This window comes from Python bivittatus, unplaced genomic scaffold, assembly GCF_059951505.1.
Source record: "Python bivittatus isolate LINGU-HERP-01145 unplaced genomic scaffold, Pbiv_v1 ctg000590_np1212, whole genome shotgun sequence".
Lineage (NCBI taxonomy): Eukaryota > Metazoa > Chordata > Lepidosauria > Squamata > Pythonidae > Python > Python bivittatus.
The window spans coordinates 16943959-16963369 of record NW_028277086.1 but is presented as its reverse complement, the minus strand read 5'-3'; the positions used below and the strand labels follow the sequence as shown (position 1 = coordinate 16963369).

The 19411-nt window shown below is 39.4% G+C and overlaps 1 protein-coding gene across 2 annotated transcripts in view; it reads right to left on the bottom strand.

The window, feature by feature from the left end:
• Positions 1-315: 315 nt before the first annotated feature.
• The window catches only part of CSMD3 (CUB and Sushi multiple domains 3), a 623909-nt gene continuing 604813 nt past the window's right edge, over positions 316-19411 (bottom strand). For both annotated transcript variants that reach the window (XM_088149036.1, XM_088149037.1), the window contains 4 exons: positions 13767-13879; positions 11424-11511; positions 8097-8232; positions 316-3110 (listed from right to left, as the gene is read on the bottom strand). In XM_088149036.1, coding sequence (XP_088005162.1) covers positions 2951-3110; positions 8097-8232; positions 11424-11511; positions 13767-13879 — 497 coding nt within the window. In that variant the 3' untranslated portion in view covers positions 316-2950. The remainder of the gene's footprint in view (positions 3111-8096; positions 8233-11423; positions 11512-13766; positions 13880-19411) is intronic.

Here is a 19411-nt window from a genome sequence, read left to right as displayed (position 1 = left end):
CAAATAATTTGTACTGAATTAAAATGTACTCTCATTTTATTACATTGCTTCTTTGTACTTAATAGTATAATCTATAACCAATGTTTGCTAACTGGAATATTTTCTATTTTCAGAAGTAATTTAAAATCTTTACAGAATTTTTTTATTTAGCAAACAACCCAAACACAAAAAGAAAATAGCAGGGGAATGCCATATTCCCCACAAAGTTGTAGTATTTGGCTGAGGAAGTTGACTCTACTCCAACTTCCACAGCTGTTATGGTTCTAAATGTTTTATAAAACACACTCCATATTACAAAGGCAATTATCCATTTTTATTTGTTTACATTGCACTGAAAATTTACATCATACTTTTACAAATCCCCTTTTTTTTCATAAAAATAGACTTCTTTACAAAAGTGTATGCATTAATATAAGAGGAGTAGCCAGTTGCAGAAGAAACAAGATTTTAAACAAGGTCTCAAATATTAACCTTAACAGTAATGAATGAATCATCATTATTGCAATCATTTGAATAAACCAGAATAAATAACAAATTGATGGTATAAAATATAAAAATGGCAATTTTTTTTTAAAGTAGAAGACAGTTTCTGGACAGAAGAGTATGATTTCCAAAAGAAAACATTGTAAAATGGCTCGTAAGAAATTCATCAAACACTATAGAAATCCAAGCAGCAGTCCTGGGTTCAATACAGATTTGAAGATGGAAGTGGGGAAGTTGGGTTCCTTTGGGGGCAATAGGCACTCTCTTATTATATTAATAAAAATTATTTTTATTCCCGTAGAGATGTTCATGTCTGGGAAAAGAATAGTCCCAGATAATTCACACCAGCTAATGTACAGCATTGATGAGTTCAGAATCATTTCATGCTATAAAAGGAAGACAACGAACAATGATCTGGACGTTACTCAAACCATATTTTGATAATTCAACTATGAAACTCCAATCAAAACCAAAAGTGCATTATTTTATATGAGAGTGAAACAGACCTGCAAAATCTCAAACCTGACAGAAGAAAGTATGATTTGCAGAAATTAGTATTTTCGTTTCTGTACCCTTATTTATACTGTATGGCTGCCATAGAACAAACTAATTTAAGGTTTAACTTCACAACATAAATCCTAAAGTACATTTGAAAACAAACTTCCCAAATTAATATGAAGCAGGATTTGCTGAGCCTTAATTCAGTGGGAAAATACCTCCTGATTGGAATTAAACAGACTGAAATCTACAAGACCAATTCAGTTTTAATTCATTGTACTTTGGCTTAATGGGGTTGTGAATTGGATTACATAACCTTCATTTAAAATATTTGTGCTGGCATCACCCTTTGTACCTATAGTAATGGCTGGCATTGCTTTGGCAAAGCATTCAGTGCACTCACTGAAAACCATTATTTCTTGGCACAGCATATTATAATGAGACAAACATTGTAATGGCAAAATTAACTTCTTCCGTGCAAAACGTGCATTTTAAAATTGACAAATAAAGTACACATTTGTGTGCAAATCATATGCTATATTTAAGAATTAGGCAAACTCATGACAGGTTCCTTATAATACAAAGTGATAAAAGTCGATTATGATTTTTGCCCGAGGCCTGGATTGCAGATGTAAGATTAATTCCTTTTAATTATGCTAAATGCACTCCTGAAATCACATACTGCCAAATAATTCTAGGGGAGAGAGTTTAAACAGATTAAAGACCTAATCCAGAAATGTATGTACACTACAGTGTGCTGCATGGAGACCTGTAGGCTTTCACACTGACTTCTGTGGGAAGAAAGATTCACAAGCATATTCCACAGTGTCTATCATGCTGTTCCCCGCCTTAGAACAGGGAAGACCTGGAGAATAGGAAGAATTTGAGAAATGCATCAAAGGCATTAATGGGATAAATCTCCATTTTTGTGACTGCAGATTTACTGGTCTGTGATTACCATGTCTGTCTCCAGCATATAATGCAGTGTAGAAAGGGAATCGAGAACATTGATGAAATTAGTGATAAAGTGAGATGGGAAATGTACCATTTAGTAACCTTCATTGTCTAGATGTGTGACACTACTGACATTTGTTCACTTGGGGAAATTGAATTACTGGGGAAAGGAGGGACAATATTAAGAATGTACTTTTACAATAGATCTCAGCAACCAAGACAGTTGCAGTACAGCATTTCTCAAACCTCATTCTATCGCTGTCAAATTGGTAGTTATTGGGACAGATAAGGTGGAGAAGAAGAAAAGATAGCAGGAGATGTTTGTATGATGAGAAAAACAGAGCAGGGAATGAAACTCATGAATTAAAAGAACCTGAGACCAGACACTTAATTATCCCATTGTGGCTCAGAAATAATGGGTTGCGCTTGCAAGCTTAAGTACATTAATGGTCATGGCATAATCTTAGAAATTCATAGATGGTGATGTGAGAGTGGGGAGAAGAAAATGTTCTTAAAGACCAGATATGATGGAATGGTTTTGCCTGTCACTGTTAAAGAGAAGCCACAGGCCCTTGCTGTCTCCTGTAAATATAACTCTTAATTTCTATCACATATAATTTGTTCTTTTAAATCCAGTCCCTCTAGCACAGTTTATAAAGCACAGAAGTACTGACGTGGATGCTCCTCCAATATATGCAAATATGTTATTATTTTCTTTTATTATTATTTTTTAGAATAATCTTCTTTTTTTAAAAAGCAAATAAACTGTGAATAAGCACTCATGGAGTGCAGCAGATGTTCTGTAAAATACTCCACAGTAACCATGAAGTCAATATATATTTATGAAAAAAAAAAGAAACCCACTCTAGTCTCTGTCTCATCCTCAGGAGAAGGTGATCCAGGAAATCCTGAAAAATGTGCTTTTCTTTTCTTTTTTCTTTTAAAAACTAGTGAACGATATGTCCACTATGTTGCGTTTCAATCTTCAAACTGCTGCAGCCAGGTCATCGCAATGTTATACCATTGTGCAAACTGTGTTCAGGTTGGGATCAAATCGCACAGCCTTTCCTTCGACAGACTTTGCATTGGTGTCATACATGGGGTTTTCAAAAGCAGCTTGTCCATTGTTATTTTCATGTACAGAGCATCCCGTGTATTGTGTTTTCGGTGCAGTTCTGTGTCAAATGGCAGAAGAACAGAAGATCAAATCAAATCTTTATTATGGTCATAGACTAGCATAAAAGAACAGAAGATTATTGATCTACTCTAGTAAAATAATTTTATAATCAGGCTTCCAAGGAAATATGTCTCAAGAAAAGATGCTTCCTTAGGAGTCTCTAACCACAGCTGGAAGATACCTTGTTAAACCTTTCAGGAAGACAAGAACAGGTAACATCATCTTTCACTCACCCCTGACCCACTGTGAAGTCAGACTACATTCATCTTTTCCTTTTATAGTTTTAATATGGTGCTTTCCACCTTCAGTTAACACAATCCTTGAAGGTCAGTTTAGGGATGTACCTTGCTCCTCTTGGGCACCTGAGGTTGCTCCAGACATGTCCTCTGGCCAATGCTTTTCAGGACCATTCACCTTCTGGCAGCAGAAGAATTGGAGTTCTCCCACTATGCCAGATAATCAACATTCCCACTTCTCCTGCCAACGTCACCATACCTAGCAGTAGATCCCCAGACTGCAGGGCTTGGAGGAATGATAAAGGCTGTGTGTGTGCATGTATGTAAGGAGAAGTGACTGCTTAGTCACAGCTACAGCTAAGGGTTAGCCTGTCCACCCAGCCCTGGCCGAGAAGGCACAGAAGTGTCTGATTTGGAGGGCTGGGCAGGTATACTTTTTCATATGTATCCAACAGTCTTCTGGAAGACAGGTGGACATGTGTCAAAAGTATACCCCTACTTATGGATTAGTTGTCACAGAAGCACATCTTCTGCCTTCCATAGGATCAGGGAATTGGCCCCAAAGGAACCATATTCCCCTGCTTCTCTCTTTACTTTGCCTGCCAAGAAAAGTGGGGGGGGGGGACGGGGGAGTGTTTCTCTGTCTTCTGCTTCTTGCTTGGGTGGCAAGAAAAATGAGGAGAGAGAAGAAGGGGATAAGGGCTCCTTTAGTGCCAGTTGTCTATTCCTAGAATCATTCTCTGGGTTTGGTGAATTGATAGAAGAAGATCTGGCACCAAAAGAGACATTTTCTACCTCTCTCCTCACCCCACTTCCTTTGCAGACAGACCCTCTCTTCTGACACAAAGCAGAATGGGGATGAAAATGTGGGCAGCAGATTTTTATGCTAGGGTACTTTCCTGCTAGCTCTTGCAAAGGAGAACAGCATTAAACACCACTGTGCAGAAGAGTCTAAAGATATACAGTGAAAATATAAATTAAACCAATTCATGAATGAAATCAAACCAGTTAACATGATACAGAATATTAAAGATGCATATGAATAATGAATCTTTATTTTTGGAAGAAAAAATTGCCTCTTTCAAAAATCCTGCACCTAGATTATAAAGGCTTTTAAGGATAAGAATCAACACCAGCAATTCAGTCCTGATATATTGGAAATCAATTAACCCAGCAGTGTTTGCTGTAAATTTCACTTATATTTTCCCCAAGTCCAAGAAGATGCAATAGTTACATGCACTGTTGTTATATTCCCAGCAGCAAATACTTCTCTGCGCTTGCCCATATGGCACAGCTCAACAAAACTTCCCAGGCTTGAAGCAAAGTTCTTATCTGATCCCTGATCTGATATGACTAAGCTGAAGGAAAATCAGACATGGCTAAACTAAAGCTTCAGGAGATTCTCTTTTATATTCTCTGTAAGCTATCGCATGCAACCTAGATGACTGCACAGAATGTCTAGTAACAGTCGTGCTGTCGCCTAGCACAGTCATATGGGTTAGAGCAATGTTTCTCAACCTCAACAACTTTAAGTTGTGTGAACTTCAACTCCCAGAATTCCCCAGCCAGCCATGCTGGTTGGGGAATTCTGGGTGTTGAAGTCCATGCAACTTAAAGTTGCTGAGATTGAGAAACACTGGATTAGAGGCAGGGTTCTTAGCAAATGTATTGGTTGACTAGTTCAAAGCTATATCTGAGGTATTAGACTTCATGAGATTATTCTAGAACTTCATGGTTCTCTAAAGCCTTAAATGATTGCATTAGGTTAGAGTTAAAGATAGCCTTGTTCCATAATTTTGAGCTGTTAGAAACATCTAGATCTCAGATGAAAAGCACAGAATAACTTTTGATTTTATTCATTTTGCTGCAGTGGGAAAAGAACATTATTTTATGTTCTGGACGTGCACATTTCCATGTGGAAGCTTTATTTATATAAACCTTAGCTTATCTCATTACTCATATCTGATAGGACTAAAAAGTTCATAAAGAAACAAGACTCCATATGAGCTAGGAGAAGATCGATCAAAGGATCATGACATTGCTTTTAGCTATTTTATGTACAACTATCTCCCAGGTGAGAACAATAGGATAAATCTTGGACAAAAGTCTGCAATAACAGCATAAACTGATAACAGCTGAATTGCCAATGATGGTTGTGCAACAGCTGTCTGTAATAAAACTGTTCATGGGACTTATGGCTGATGTAAGATAAATTATACATGAAATACGATTTGCAATACTGTACATGTCAAAACGAAATATTGGCAATATGTGAAGTACACAGCAAACCCATTTTAACTGCAGTGTCCTGAGACATCAAGACATTTGAATAAGTTGCTTTTGTCTAAAGGGCAGTAATTTACAACAATTCCAAAAACTGAAAGTTATAACAGGTAGTCCCTGGGTTAAGAATGTCTGGTTTAAGGATGACCCATAGTTAAGAACAGAGCCTATTGTAGCAAAATTCAAGTTAAATACACAGTGATTAAAGTTAAATACAAAATGGTTCAAGTTAACTATACAATATTACTTCTACAGTATTATATAATAATACTGTTCTGGCTTACATACAAATTCGACTTAAAGACAGACGTTGGGAACAGAATTTGTTCTTAAATTGGGGACTACCTATAATCTAAAACAATGACCTTATCTATGAAGCATTTATGTTAGTTATGAAAGGAGACTATGTATGTAGACATTAGATGGGAGATTCTAATTTATTTTGAAGAAAGTAATGGGATGTACAAGGGGTAAATAGTTAAGCTGAATGTTAATAGTGAAAACTGGCCAACACCATTTAGCTGTTCTTTTTACTTTTTGAAAGTATTCCCACTAATGGGACAGAGACAGCAAGGTTCTAGAATAGGCTTTTGCCCTCAAGCAGAGTGTTTTCTAGCTGGTTCAGTCTGTTTCCTGCAAACCACTTGTTTAAAAAGTTAAATAAAACTTAATAGTCAAGGCAGAGTAAGTGTGCTGGGAAAGATAGGCCACAATAATTAGAGGACACACTAAATCCAGAAAGGGAAAACAACATTTCCAGTTCCCAACTGACCACGACATCTTGTCAAATGCCGATGCTGAAACACTGTAGAGATCTGAGAAGAGATTGGCTTTACTTGCCACTCAAGGATATGACTTCAGCTAGCATTTGAACAACTGGAACAATGTTTCTTGTGGAGTCCTTGGGGTTCTCTGAGCTTGGTTCTTTTCTTGCAAACGTTTCATTACCTGGCTAGCCAGGTAATGAAATGTTTGCAAGAAAAGAACCAAGCTCAGAGAACCCCAAGGACTCCACAGTTCAACCTGAGCTACACATATTCACCTCTATTGGTACAATGTTCCTTGTTCTGCCTCTATATTCTATACACCCGATTCATCTCAGAACCATCTTCCCCTGAGCTCCTGGGGCAGGGAAGCAGTCAGAACTGCACGTGTAACTATGGAGAACAGCAAGGACAATTCAGGCCTACAGGGGCCCTGCAGAAGAGAAAGGTGGGGGTGGGGGCGAGGTCTGTGTGCTAAAACATCTGGTGATGGAGGAAGTAGGCACTTTTGCCCTTGAGAGCAGAGGAAGAGCTAACTTTGGCCTGAAAACCTATTGATGCTTCCTGTAAGTAAATTTCATGGCTTTTCATGGGTCCCTTCTCCAATGAGAGTGCACAGATTGGAATTATCACAAGTAGCTGTGATACAATATAGATAGCACCTCTGCCATAAAGAGATGTGCCCAAACATATTCCTCTGCCAGTATGACCCAAACAAGATGAGATTGGCCTACACACATAATTTTGTTAAGGGAGTGACTCATCCTATTGATATAGGTTATTGTAATCTAGGGTGAGCATTATTATTTCATGCTTGTTGTGTTAATCACAATTTACTTCTCTCTCAGAACAATATGAAATATAAGAATTTTTTCTTACTTCTATTTATCTTTTTAATCAGTATCTTAAAAGGGAGGAGGACATCAAAAATACCTTTCAGGATTTAGGAGGTTTCTGGATTTTGCTGTGTTTCCCATATGTAATGTAAATTCTGATTTAACCATATATTGTTTTTGTGCAGATTGGTAGTTCTCCTGAGTGTCTCTTTAGGGCAGTGTTGTCCATACTTGGCCACTTTAAGATGAGTGGACTTCAACTCCCAGAATTCCCCAGCCAGCATGGGTTGAAGTCCACTCATGATGAGTTGAAGTCCACTCATCTTAAAGTGGCCAAGTTTGGACAACACTGCTTTAGGGATATAGGTAGACTGATAGATTGGAAGGCTGGATGAACCTGGCAGGATTTCACAATTAGGTCCAGACAAATAATTGCATCGTACATATAGCCTAGATTCTATAATCCATGACCACTGAAAAACTCTTGAACAGTCATCAAAAGAAATAATGCAAATAATGGTGATGGTGGTGGTGGGGACATGATTACTGAAGTATGGAGCTCTAGGCACAAGGTACACAAGAATGGGAGAATTTCAGAAGCTGAAATTTAATCTCTGCTCGGTTCAGGTGATTCTTCTATTTTTTTTAAAAAAAAGCTTTATTAGTGGAGATGACACACAGTGATGGCTATAAGTGAACCTCATAATTTTTACAGCTACTATTTATCCAAGAGTATTAAACCTGTGGAAATGTGGGCATTTCCCTACAACAACATCAAGGTGTTTAATAAAACCTACATACAATACTATTTCCCACCTCTATTTTGATGGTGTGTGCACACAAAATAGATGTATAGTCCACCTACCTTTGTTTATAAAGGTAAAATCCAAATCCTGCTAATATAAGAGCAAAAAAAGGCACGAGAATAGCAATGGCCACAGAACTGCTGTTTGTACCATGTGATTGATTTGATGAATTTGATCCTTTAGACATATTAAGTCCTGGAGAAACAAAACATAAACATTATTTTTGTTACTACTGTCATGAGAAAATAAGTATTCCAAGTGTTTATAATGGGTGTGCATACTATACAAATACATAGTTTGTTTATTGCTATGTAATATACCATTATTTTAAATTATTTTCTAGACTAAACAAATTGGATCACCCATATATTTGAGATGTGATTCCCTGTTCTTTCTAATTGATCAAAATAAAGAGTCAAGCACCTTCAGAAACTAAAGCAACTTATTTCTACCTTCAAACAAAAATTATCCTGGTTAAAAGGAACCAAAATATTTGGAGCCTTTCTACACAATGCAACAGCACTGGGAGTATAGCAAGCCATGTTTAAGTTTAGGGGTATTGTATACATTAGGAAATATCAATTATGATGATTTATCCATCTGTTTCCACTTTCTGGGTTCCCCACACCCCATACCAGATGCAGGAGAGTGGCTACAGTGCATAATTTGTCCCTGGTCCCACACTTATAAGAGGCTCTTTTACAATCTACTAAAAGTATGATTATTCCCAGTTGAACAGCCTCCCATGACAAGGCATCATACTCCTGTGGGAAAGAGAAGAGTTGCAGGAGACATAGTATTCGGGCTTCTTGAAGTAAGTATATATGCTCAACACCAGGGAGAAAGTCAAGCTGTGACTGCACAATCAAAACCCTGCCTCTTTTTAATGTGTAATATGCACTTTGGATGTGTAGTCACAACCATTATATTGACTTTTTAATCCCCTTGTGGATACCCCTGGCCAGGACCCAGAGTTACGCCTCTCAGGAAGAAAACAGTTAATTAGTAGTTTGCATAAATTAAACAAAACTGGCTAGATAATAGCTTTGCCTAAGTTGTGATTAAGGAATCGTTGTATTTCTTCTTGTAAAAAGCTCTTTCCTTCAACCACATTCCCCCACCATTCATTCATTCATTCATTCATTCATTCTTAAGTTTATATGCTGCTCATGTCCCCCAGAGATGGAAATGCCAGAACCCAGAAGGGAACAAGAAAGGAGTTTCAAAATATAGGAGGACCATTTAAAAATACCTTTTTCCTAGCACCCATCAGATAACATTCTCAAACAGACAAGATCCAAGAGAGTTTCCTAATCAGATGAGCAAACTGTTTAGATGGGGAGACAAATATGGGTGAACATGGTCCATAGCCATGTAGGGCTTTAAAGGTCACAACCAACACCTTTGATTGCATGTGGTAATCAACTGGCAACCAATGCAGCTCTAAAAGCAGTAGGGCTACCCAAATACATCCATCACTGCCCAGATTGCTGCATTTTGTACCAGTTGTAGCTTCCAAATGCTTTTTAAGGGTCTCCCCATGTGTTACAGTAATCCAAATGGAAGATGACTAGGGTAGGAGTGACTGCAAATAGGACTTCTCAATCCAGGAATCATTGCAATTAGCAGACAAGTTGTAACAGTGCAAAGCCATCTTGACCACAAATACTATCTGCTCCTAGAGCAGGAGCTCTGAATCCAAGAGGAGTCCCAAGTTGCAGATCTCCTCTGAGCAGGAAAGTTCCATGGTTGGGTCAGTTATGGACCAACTGAGGAAAATATAGGCAAAAATCTAGGCAAAAATAAGCCATTTAGATGCAGATCATGTTTGCTTTTTAATCTGTTATAAAGTGGGCCGGGTAACACTTAAAAATGCTCATGCGGAAAGGTAGGGAAAATTATAGCCAAGACAACAAATTCTTCTTGGAAGACCATTCAGTTTGGGCTAAATGGGATTCTAGTGCCTGAGGAATAAGTACACTTAGCAATACAAGTGTTCGTTTAAGAAGAAAAAAAATACCACTATAAAGAAATTGACTCTAATAATTACAGCTTAATATTTTCTTTTACCCATTTTCCCTGTTTTTTATATGCTTATGGATGCAGGCAATTATATTTTATTAGTGCTTAGGAATTTGGAAGAAAAGGTAAGCAGACATGCATGTAGAGCAAAGCGCATCACATAAATTTCAAAATTGCTCCCAGAGTCCTCCTTAAAAAGGCTAATAAAAAGCATTATGTTTGGATAAGCCAAAGCAGGCACCTCGAGTTTACCATTATGTTCATAGGTGCTGAATCAGGGACAGTCATTTGGGCTGCCACAATAGGATCCTAATGTAGCTTCAGAGGGGAAAAGAGCAATTTCACCTGTTTATATCCATTTTACTAATTTATTTATTTTTTTACTGAAATGGTCCTTCCCTCCAACACAAACCCTCTACAAGAATTCAGAAGGGAGTAGATTTTCACTATTTGCTTACTTCATGCTAATGAAATCTTGCATAGCAAAATTGTAACTAAGCCAATGGAACTAAGTATAATACTTCAACAAGGTTGCACAATGAACAATAGAAATTGCAGGGAGGGAAGAATCTAAGACAATTCCTCTTGTACGTGACTAGGATGAAATAAAATACCCCACTAAATTACACATTTAGCTAATATTTGAGACTATCCATAGTCTATACAGTGTCTAAATACCAAATGCTGGAAGTACATTCTCATCAGCAGAACTTGGGTTAAAAACAGATATTTGACCTTCATCTAATTCAACTATACTGTACATCAAGGGAGTCTGTAGGGATGGCAAGGGGGCATACAACAAAATATACATTGTAATATCACAATACAAACTCAACTGCTTTAAACACATACTAACAGAGCATGAATTATGACATCACAGTGCATGTTTCATTATTTTGATTAAATCTTGGTTTGCTGTGGATGCCCAGATCATGGACTTTCTAATATACCTTTGATGACAACACCATCCCTCTTTCAGAATACTTTAGAGTCTGAACTTAAAATTAATTCAGCACAGTCAGGCTATGGGAAAAAGTGTCATATGCAGATACTTTCAGCTTCCAGTATGTGACTGGAATTAGCTTTTCGTGAAATATTATCAGTCATTCTATCAAGAAACTCATTCAGAATCCAAAGGGAGTCAAAGTGTTGAGGCAAGGGATATATTGCTCCTCCTCCCAGCCTGCTAACGTTTCCACATTAAATAAAAAATACACATGCAAACTGTCTCCAGGAACTGGAGGATCTTTTTATCAGAAGCAGTAAGTGATGAAGGCTGTAAATGCCCCAGTTGGCCCCTATTTGTTGATTTCAAATGATTGCAAAAATGTTTGAAAATGCCTATATTAATAGCATCAGCTTACCTAATCTTTGAAGTCCAAACTGACCGTAGTCTTTACCCTGAATAAATCCTTGAAAAACATAAGTTGCACCATCAGGTTCTGCAGAAACCTACATAGAATAATAAAAAGAAGGGTATATAATTAATATGGATATGTTTATCCACAATAAGAAATTGAGAGGCTGATTAGATTCAAAGGGGAACAAAGCACTTTCACTATTCAGTTACTTATACATATTTTTATTTTTAATCTTAATAGACTTCTTTGATCTGGAAGTGATTGATTGACTATGGGCTATCAAGTTGTTGTCAATTTCTCATAAGCACATAGATAGATTTTGTCCATGATGATCTGGAAGTACTTGGCATTTATTTATTTTATTTTAAAAGACATTTAAAGGTTAAAAACAGAACAAAAAGAAATGAAAGCAAAGAGGAGAAAAAAAGAAAGTACATAAAGATCTACAAAATATATAAAAAAATACTTGAAGAATTTACAAAAAAGAAAAGAAAAGAAAAGATCCACCATTCTTCTTATTAGAAGTAGTTGAGCCAAATGTCAGGTTCGGTCAGCACGGGGCTTCAGGGAAGCTCGCAGCCAGACCACGCGGAATCCACCGGCGGTAGCTAGTGGGGAAAAGAGGAACTGAAAGCGCCGCTAATTAACGGGCCACCTGCGCCCAGCCAAACAGGAAAACCGCAGCGGAAGCTTTTAACTATACACTGATAACGGCGCGAGCCAGCAATGAACGGGGCCGCAGGCAGCGAAACAAGATCGCAACGCAGCACAGAACCCGCGGGCTTGCACGTAACGGGGAGGAACCAACCCAGCCGGAGGGGGACTGGCAATCAAGGACAATGGACCCTGACCGATCCTGCCATCATGAACAATCAAGGGGGATTATTGGGGGCCAATAATCCGCAGCTGCAACGTGATCGCGGGGCGGGAAAAAAGCGCGGGAAGGGGGAATATAACAAGTGATGCAATTGTACCAAGCCAGTCCTGGCTTTGCTTGTGACTACTACGTTACACATGAGTAAACCTTCTTTGTGAACCACACGTGTCACGAGAGTTTCTCTGTCGAACGGGGCAAACCTTACACCAAACACCTTTTAAAACATTTGTGTCTAAATGGTCTTAAATGCCCACCTAGACTGTTAAGAATGGTTGAAGATTCCTATGTGGTCTTGACCATAAATAAAATGTTGATTTGGTTTGATTTAAGATGCCCCTCCTGTCAGAAGCATATTGTTCTAGCCCGTTGCTCTTCTGTATCACTTCCCAGGCTATGGAATGTACACTTTAGGAAGTCCCATATGGCCTCCATTCTTGCAGCATTTAGAAAATCTGCAAAGATGAGAATCTGTTTCCCCAGGCGTTTGTCATTGAAATTCAATGCCTCGTTTAGTGCTAATTTTTATCAATGTTTCTCACTTATTAGATTCTTTCTCTTTTTAAAAGCCTTTAAAAGGTTTTAAAAGTAATAACAGTTTTAACACTAGCTGAAATCAAATCAATAAATATATTTTGTATTAGGTTCCAGACAGAAAGTTTATGACATCACACCTTTATCTTTGCAATATTGCTGCTCTAATCTATTAATATGTATTGTACTACTATGTGCTTAGAAATAACATTGCATGTTGTTCTTTTGTCAACTACAACGTTTAAAGAAATGCAGGGTGTTTAAAGAAATGCAGGGTTTCTACGTGATTACATAGAAATGCAATCTATTTCCAATTAAACAACTACCATGTTAGCATTATAATGAACTTGGAAAGTAGTAGTACACTTGCTAGAGAATCAAAGCACCCTTATCAGGGCTTGTATTTTGCCAAATGCTAATCACTGATATGGTAATGCACTGATTTAGGTGGATTGAGTTGCTTGAACGAACTTCTAGGGTATTATCCCAATTTTCAAGCTGTAATGCTGTAAAGTATGTTTCCTTATTAAACAATATTGCACTGCATACAAGAGTCTTGGTAAGGTTAAAGCAGGTACCATATTATGATGCAGAAATACAATTCAGTGTACCCATGAATATAGGTAAGAGTATATGTATTTTCTAATACAGATATTTTTGGCAAGTAAGAAAGTAGTCATCTATAACGTGTGCTGATTTTTTGCCCGCATGCTAGTCTACCTTTGAATCCAATCAATGGCATTTCCCATGACCTTTAAGAATGCCACTAACCTGTAATACCAACATTTGTTCTTGTCTTGTCAGCAAGTGCCTGTATAAGCCTATTTTTCAGCATTCCTAATTAAACTTTCATTTTTAAAAATGACTTCTTTCGGGTCGCATGCACAAACCATCATTTTCTATTAAGACACGGTGGATTTCGCCAGAAGTATACTCACAAAGCCATCCATTGCCCATTTGTCCTCTTTCAGTTTGTTCACAGAAGTATGGGGTGGTGCTTTAATAAGATATATATGGAGCATTAAACGGGCTTCTTGACTTTTATACACCCCTGTAAAACATAAACATAGTTGATCTGAGCCATTAAAGCAAAAACAAAGTCATCCTCCTATATCTCTAGACAGTCTTTGCAAAAATGAGAAACAAAGGTCAGAGATTTATATGTGGCTCATCTTTTTAATAATAATAATAATTTAAAAACCTATTTCTTTAATTGTACATTATGAATCAACAGTTTAGAAGGTGGTCAGTTCCAGAGTTATTTCAGTAAGCATACCACACACGACAGCCAATTTGGTGCAGTGATTAAGGCATCAGGCTAGAAACCAAGAGACTGTGAGTTCCAGTCCTGCCTTAGGCACAAAGCCAGTTGGGTGACCTTGGGCCAGCCACTCTCTCTCCGCCCTAGGGAGGAGGCAATGGCAAACACTTCTGAAAAACCTTGCTGAGAAAACTGCAGGGATTTGTCAAGACAGTGACCCGGAGTCAGAAACTGACTCAAAGGCTGTATATATGGTATGTGACTTCCTCAATCTCAGGTCCTCTATGAGAGCCCTGGGAGGATTCTGCGCAGTATCTTAGCTATTCCTAGCACTTCATTCTTCTGGACAGAGAGCTCTGATGTTGTTCCTGGGATCTGTTGGAGCCACTCTCCTGCCTTAGGAGTCACGGCCCTGAGTGCTCTACCACCACTGGGACCACTTTGGCCTTGACTTTCCACATCCTCTCTAGTTCCTCCTTCAGGAGGCCTGGTACTTCTCCAGCTTCTCATACTCCTTCTTCCTGATGTTGCTGTCACTTGACACCACTACATCTATCACCACCGCTGTCTTCCGGTCCTTGTCTACTACCACAATGTCTGGTTGATTGCCCAGTACCTGCCTGTCCATCTGGATCTGGAAGTTCCACAGGATCTTAGCCATTTTATTCTCCATGATCTTCTGTGGAATCTCCCATCTGGACTTGGAGGATCTAGCCCATACACTGTACAGATGTTCTTGTACACAATGCCAACTACTTGGTTGTGCAATTCAGTGTATGCTGTTCCTGGCTACAACTTACACCATGCCACAATGTGCTGGACTGTCTCTGAGGCCTCTCTGTACAGTCTGCACCTTGGGTCCTGTCTACTGTGATAGACCCCTGCTTGTACGGATCTGGTGTTTAGTTGCCTGTTCTTGTGCTGCTATGAACAGTGCCCTTGGTGCTGTCTTTTAGTCCAGCCCTTTCCAGCCGCTGGAAGGATTTCCCAATGTCAGCCACCTCAGCTATCTCTCAATGGTACATCCCATGCAGGGGCTTGTCTTGCCGTGGCACCTCCTCTGCTTGAATTTCCTCCCATGTCTGCTGCTGCGTCAGGCATTCTCTCAGCAGCTCATCCTTGGATGCCATCTTACTGATATACTCCTGGACGCTTTGGATTTCATCCAGGACAGCGGTTTTGACTCACCAGATCCCATCTGCCCTTTTTCCAGCTGCTGTACAGTCTCCGGGTGTTGGACCTGGGGTGGAAACCTCCGTGCCTTGTGAGGAGTTTCCAGGTCTTCACATCAACAGCCTTAATGTCCTCCTTTGGCCAGCTCAGTGTCCCAGCAGAGTATCTGATGACTGGCAGGGCATACGAGTTGATGGCATGGATCTTGTTCTTCCCATTAAGCTGGCTCTTCAGGGCCTGTATTATCCTTTGGTGGTATTTGGATGTTGCTGTCTTCCTTGCCTCCTCCTCATGGTTCCCGTGTGACTGTGGGACACCAAGGTATTTATAGCTGGTCTCTATGTCTATGTGGCCCATTGGTAGTTCCGCCCCATCAGTCTCAACTATATTCCGTCTCTTTACTACCATCCAGCCATACTTCTCCAGTCTGAATGACATTTCAATATCTTCACCATAGATCTGTGTCAGGTGGATCAGTGAGCTGATGTCTCGTTCACTCTTAGCATATAGCTTAATGTCATCCATGTAGAGGAGATGGCTGATGGTAGTTCCACTCTTGAACTTGTATCTGTATCCAGTCCTTGTGATTATCTGGCTGAGGGGGTTCAAGCCTATGCAGAACAGTAGCAGGGACAGTGCATCACCTTGGTATATGCCGCACTTGATGGCCACTTGTGCGAGCTGTCTTGAGTTGACTTCCAGTGTTGTCTTCCACAGTCCCATTGGGTTCTTGAGGAAGATCCTTAGTGTCTTGTTGATTTTGTATTTACAGACATTCACAGAGTCATGTGTGTGGCAGTCAGTCATAGGCCTTCCTGTAGTCAATCCAGGCTGTGCTGAGGTTGGACTATCTAGACCTTGAGTCTCAGGCAACTTCTCTATCTATTAGCAACTGGTGTTTTGTTCCCAATGCCCTTCTGAGCCATGCTCATGTACTGGCCCATATTGTCCTGTAGCTTGGCACCTATGATGCTTGATAGGACTTTCAATGATGTGGGGAGGCAGGTTATTAGCTGGTAGTTGGACTGTGCTGTTCCCTTGTGGGGGACTTTCATGATCAGCACTGTCCTTCCTTGTGTTAGCCAGTCTGGGTGGGAGCCTGCCGCTAGCAGCTGGTTCATCTGTGGTGCTAGATCTTCATGCACTGCTGTTAGTTTCTTTAGCCAGTAGGTGTGGATCATGTCCAGGCCAGTTGCTGTCCAGCTCTTCATGTTCTTGACCTGCTATAAGATGTCTGCTACTGTAATGGTGACTGGTTCCACATCTGGGAGATTTCTGTGGTCTGCTGTCAGGTACTGCAGCTACTTTTCACTGGTGTTATGTGTCTTCTCTTTCTCCCATATGCTCTTCCAGTATTGTTCAATTTCTGCTAGTGGCTCTGCCATTACTGTGTTGTTGCACTGCAGTTGGGAATACACTTTGGATAGTTCTTTGGAGAACAGGGCATTTATTTTCTTAGCCTGCTAGCCAGTGCTATGAGCTTTTGTTTAGCAGTCTCTAGGGCTTCAAATAAAGTCAGGCCCTTGTATTTTTGTGGAGTCCTTGGGGTTCTCTGAGCTCAGAGAGCCCCAAGGACTCTGCAGTTCAACCTGAGCTACACATATTCTCTTCTATCAGTACCTTTTATTTATTTCAGTAGCTGCATCTTATCCTTAATCTCCACATCCTTCTGTAGTTCCACCAGCTAATTAACTTCTCTCTAAGTTGCCTTGATCTTAGCCTCCAACCTCATTTTCCATGGGTTGTACTACTGTTCTTGATTGTGTAGCCAAGCACCTTTAGGATTACAGCAGCTATAGCATATACCAGTTCATTGGTTTGAGTTATGGTGGTAGTAGGGTATGTTGTGAAGGCTTTATTGGCACCTTCTAGCATATTATCTGATGGTACTTCTCCACTAAGCATTGGTAATCAGTCTCAAGGGTTGACTGTAGCTAGTTATACATGATTCTGTGCCTTATATTAGCTGCTGTGCTCTGTAATGGAAGGGATGGCAGTGACATTTCAGCTTCAGGTGTTGGCTGCATATCCAGTTGTTCTTCTGGATCTTCTTGAATCTGGGAGGTAATGTGTAGTTGGTCTATCTCAAGTTGTGAGAGCAGCTTCCTCTTCATTATGTTGAAGCTTTGGGTAAGTAGCTGTTTCTCAGTTAGTGTGGATGTAGGTCTTCTGTCCACCCATAGTTCTGTCCATCAGTTCCGGGTTCTCTTGTGTCATCCACATTGGGTTGGCCCAGTAGGCTACTTATCATCAGATTGTCCTGGTTTTGCAACATTTGAAGTGGACCTTGTTAATCCAGGTGACATCTGAGCCAGCATGGCTCCTTAGTTTGTGTCACTCTCATTTCCAAGGTAGGCAAATGAAGTGTTATGGGGTCTTTGCCCAATGACCCCTATTTGTAAGTTAGGTACCAGCTGGGATTCAAACCCCAGTCTCCCATGTCAAAGGGTGGTGTTCTAAACTCTATGCTTTCCCACTGCTTTCATATATGTATACACTCACACACACACACATACATACACATTTATACCCACATACATACACACACATACCATGCACACCAACGCTAATTTTGCTGCAGATTCAGGTCTACTGAAATCAGTGTCAAAAATTAAAAATCATTCAGGTAAATCCTACTGTATCCAGTTATTGTTAATTGCGCTTTGCTTAGTTTATGTTTGATTTCATGGGAGGGAGGGAGGGAGGGAAGGAAGGAAGGAAGGAAGGAAGGAAGGAAGGAAGGAAGGAAGGAAGGAAGGAAGGAAGGAAGGAAGGAAGGAAGGAAGGAAGGAAGGATCTAGTCTGTATGTAAAAACCAATAATGGAGGAATGATGTTCTTTCTGCCATTGTTCTCAAGAACTGGTGATAGACAAAGCCTCTAGAAGACAAAGCCTCTAGAAGCCTCTAGAAGACAAAGCCTCTAGAAGGAAGGAAGGAAGGAAGGAAGGAAGGAAGGAAGGAAGGAAGGAAGGAAGGAAGGAAGGAAGGAAGGAAGGAAGGAAGACAAATGGAGGGTGCATATAGAAATAAAAAGAGAGACTTTTGTTTATATATGCTGTAATAATAAAGGTGAAAAAAGATTTAAGTGTATTGTTAAACCTATGTTATACTAGAATCTGAAAAATCCCTGTTATAGGTTTCTCTCTCTCTCTCTCTCTCTCTCTCATCTTGTACTCCTGGAAGAAATCTAGGATATAAAGGAAATAACAAAATAAAATAGTAAAATAAAGGGTAGTTTTGAACTAAATATAGGTATGTATTGGTGTGCACATTTGCAAAGGGTAATTTCAGCTTTCTTCAGGAAGACTGCAAGGGACAAATTGAAAGCCACATTAAATACACAGAGAAAGAATTTGTAGCCATGAGTGAAAATTCATGTAATACTACCCTTGTTCAAAGTTCTTTGTCACCACACTGATCCTCTGCAGAACACTGTGAGATAGGCTACTATAATAGATTTAGAGAAAAAAACTAAGACCAAGTGACATTCTCAACCTTCATGCTAAGGAGATGTTGAGACCATAATTTCTCAGCTTTATAGACAGGAAACCTAGACTAGTGTGCTTCAACAGCTCTAAGGGATGGCTGTACCTTGAAGATTGCCATGAATCAGGGACATACTTTACTTGAAAAAGGTATTAGTTTAATCCCTGATGCTTTCATCTTGAGAAAGAATCAGGACTAAGACCTATTAAACCTGCAGGCAGATAGGGCAGCAAGATGGATGGACTTAATTTCAGTGACAATAGGTGTACCACTGGAAGACCTGAAGGACCAAGTAGGGGACATACGCTCCCGGAGAAAATCTATATATCTGTTTGCTAAGAGTCAATGCTAACTTGATGGCAGATAATCAATCAATTTGTTTACATATCATGGCGTGTCTTGAGTAAGATTTCTTTATGAATGTCTTTGAATCAGCACAATATCCAATCTATTTTGACATTAGCTTTTAGTTGTGCTCACAATCCATTTTCACAAAGATATGTTGGGGGAAAAAGTAGTACAATTTGCAATAATTTTACACTTAAAATTCACATATGATTTTTTAAAAATGTTTCAACATGACATCCAAGGAGGTTCCATCAATGTCTTTTGCCGATAAAGCGCGAAAAACTGCACGCGCCCGAAAAGGGCGCGAAGCAATG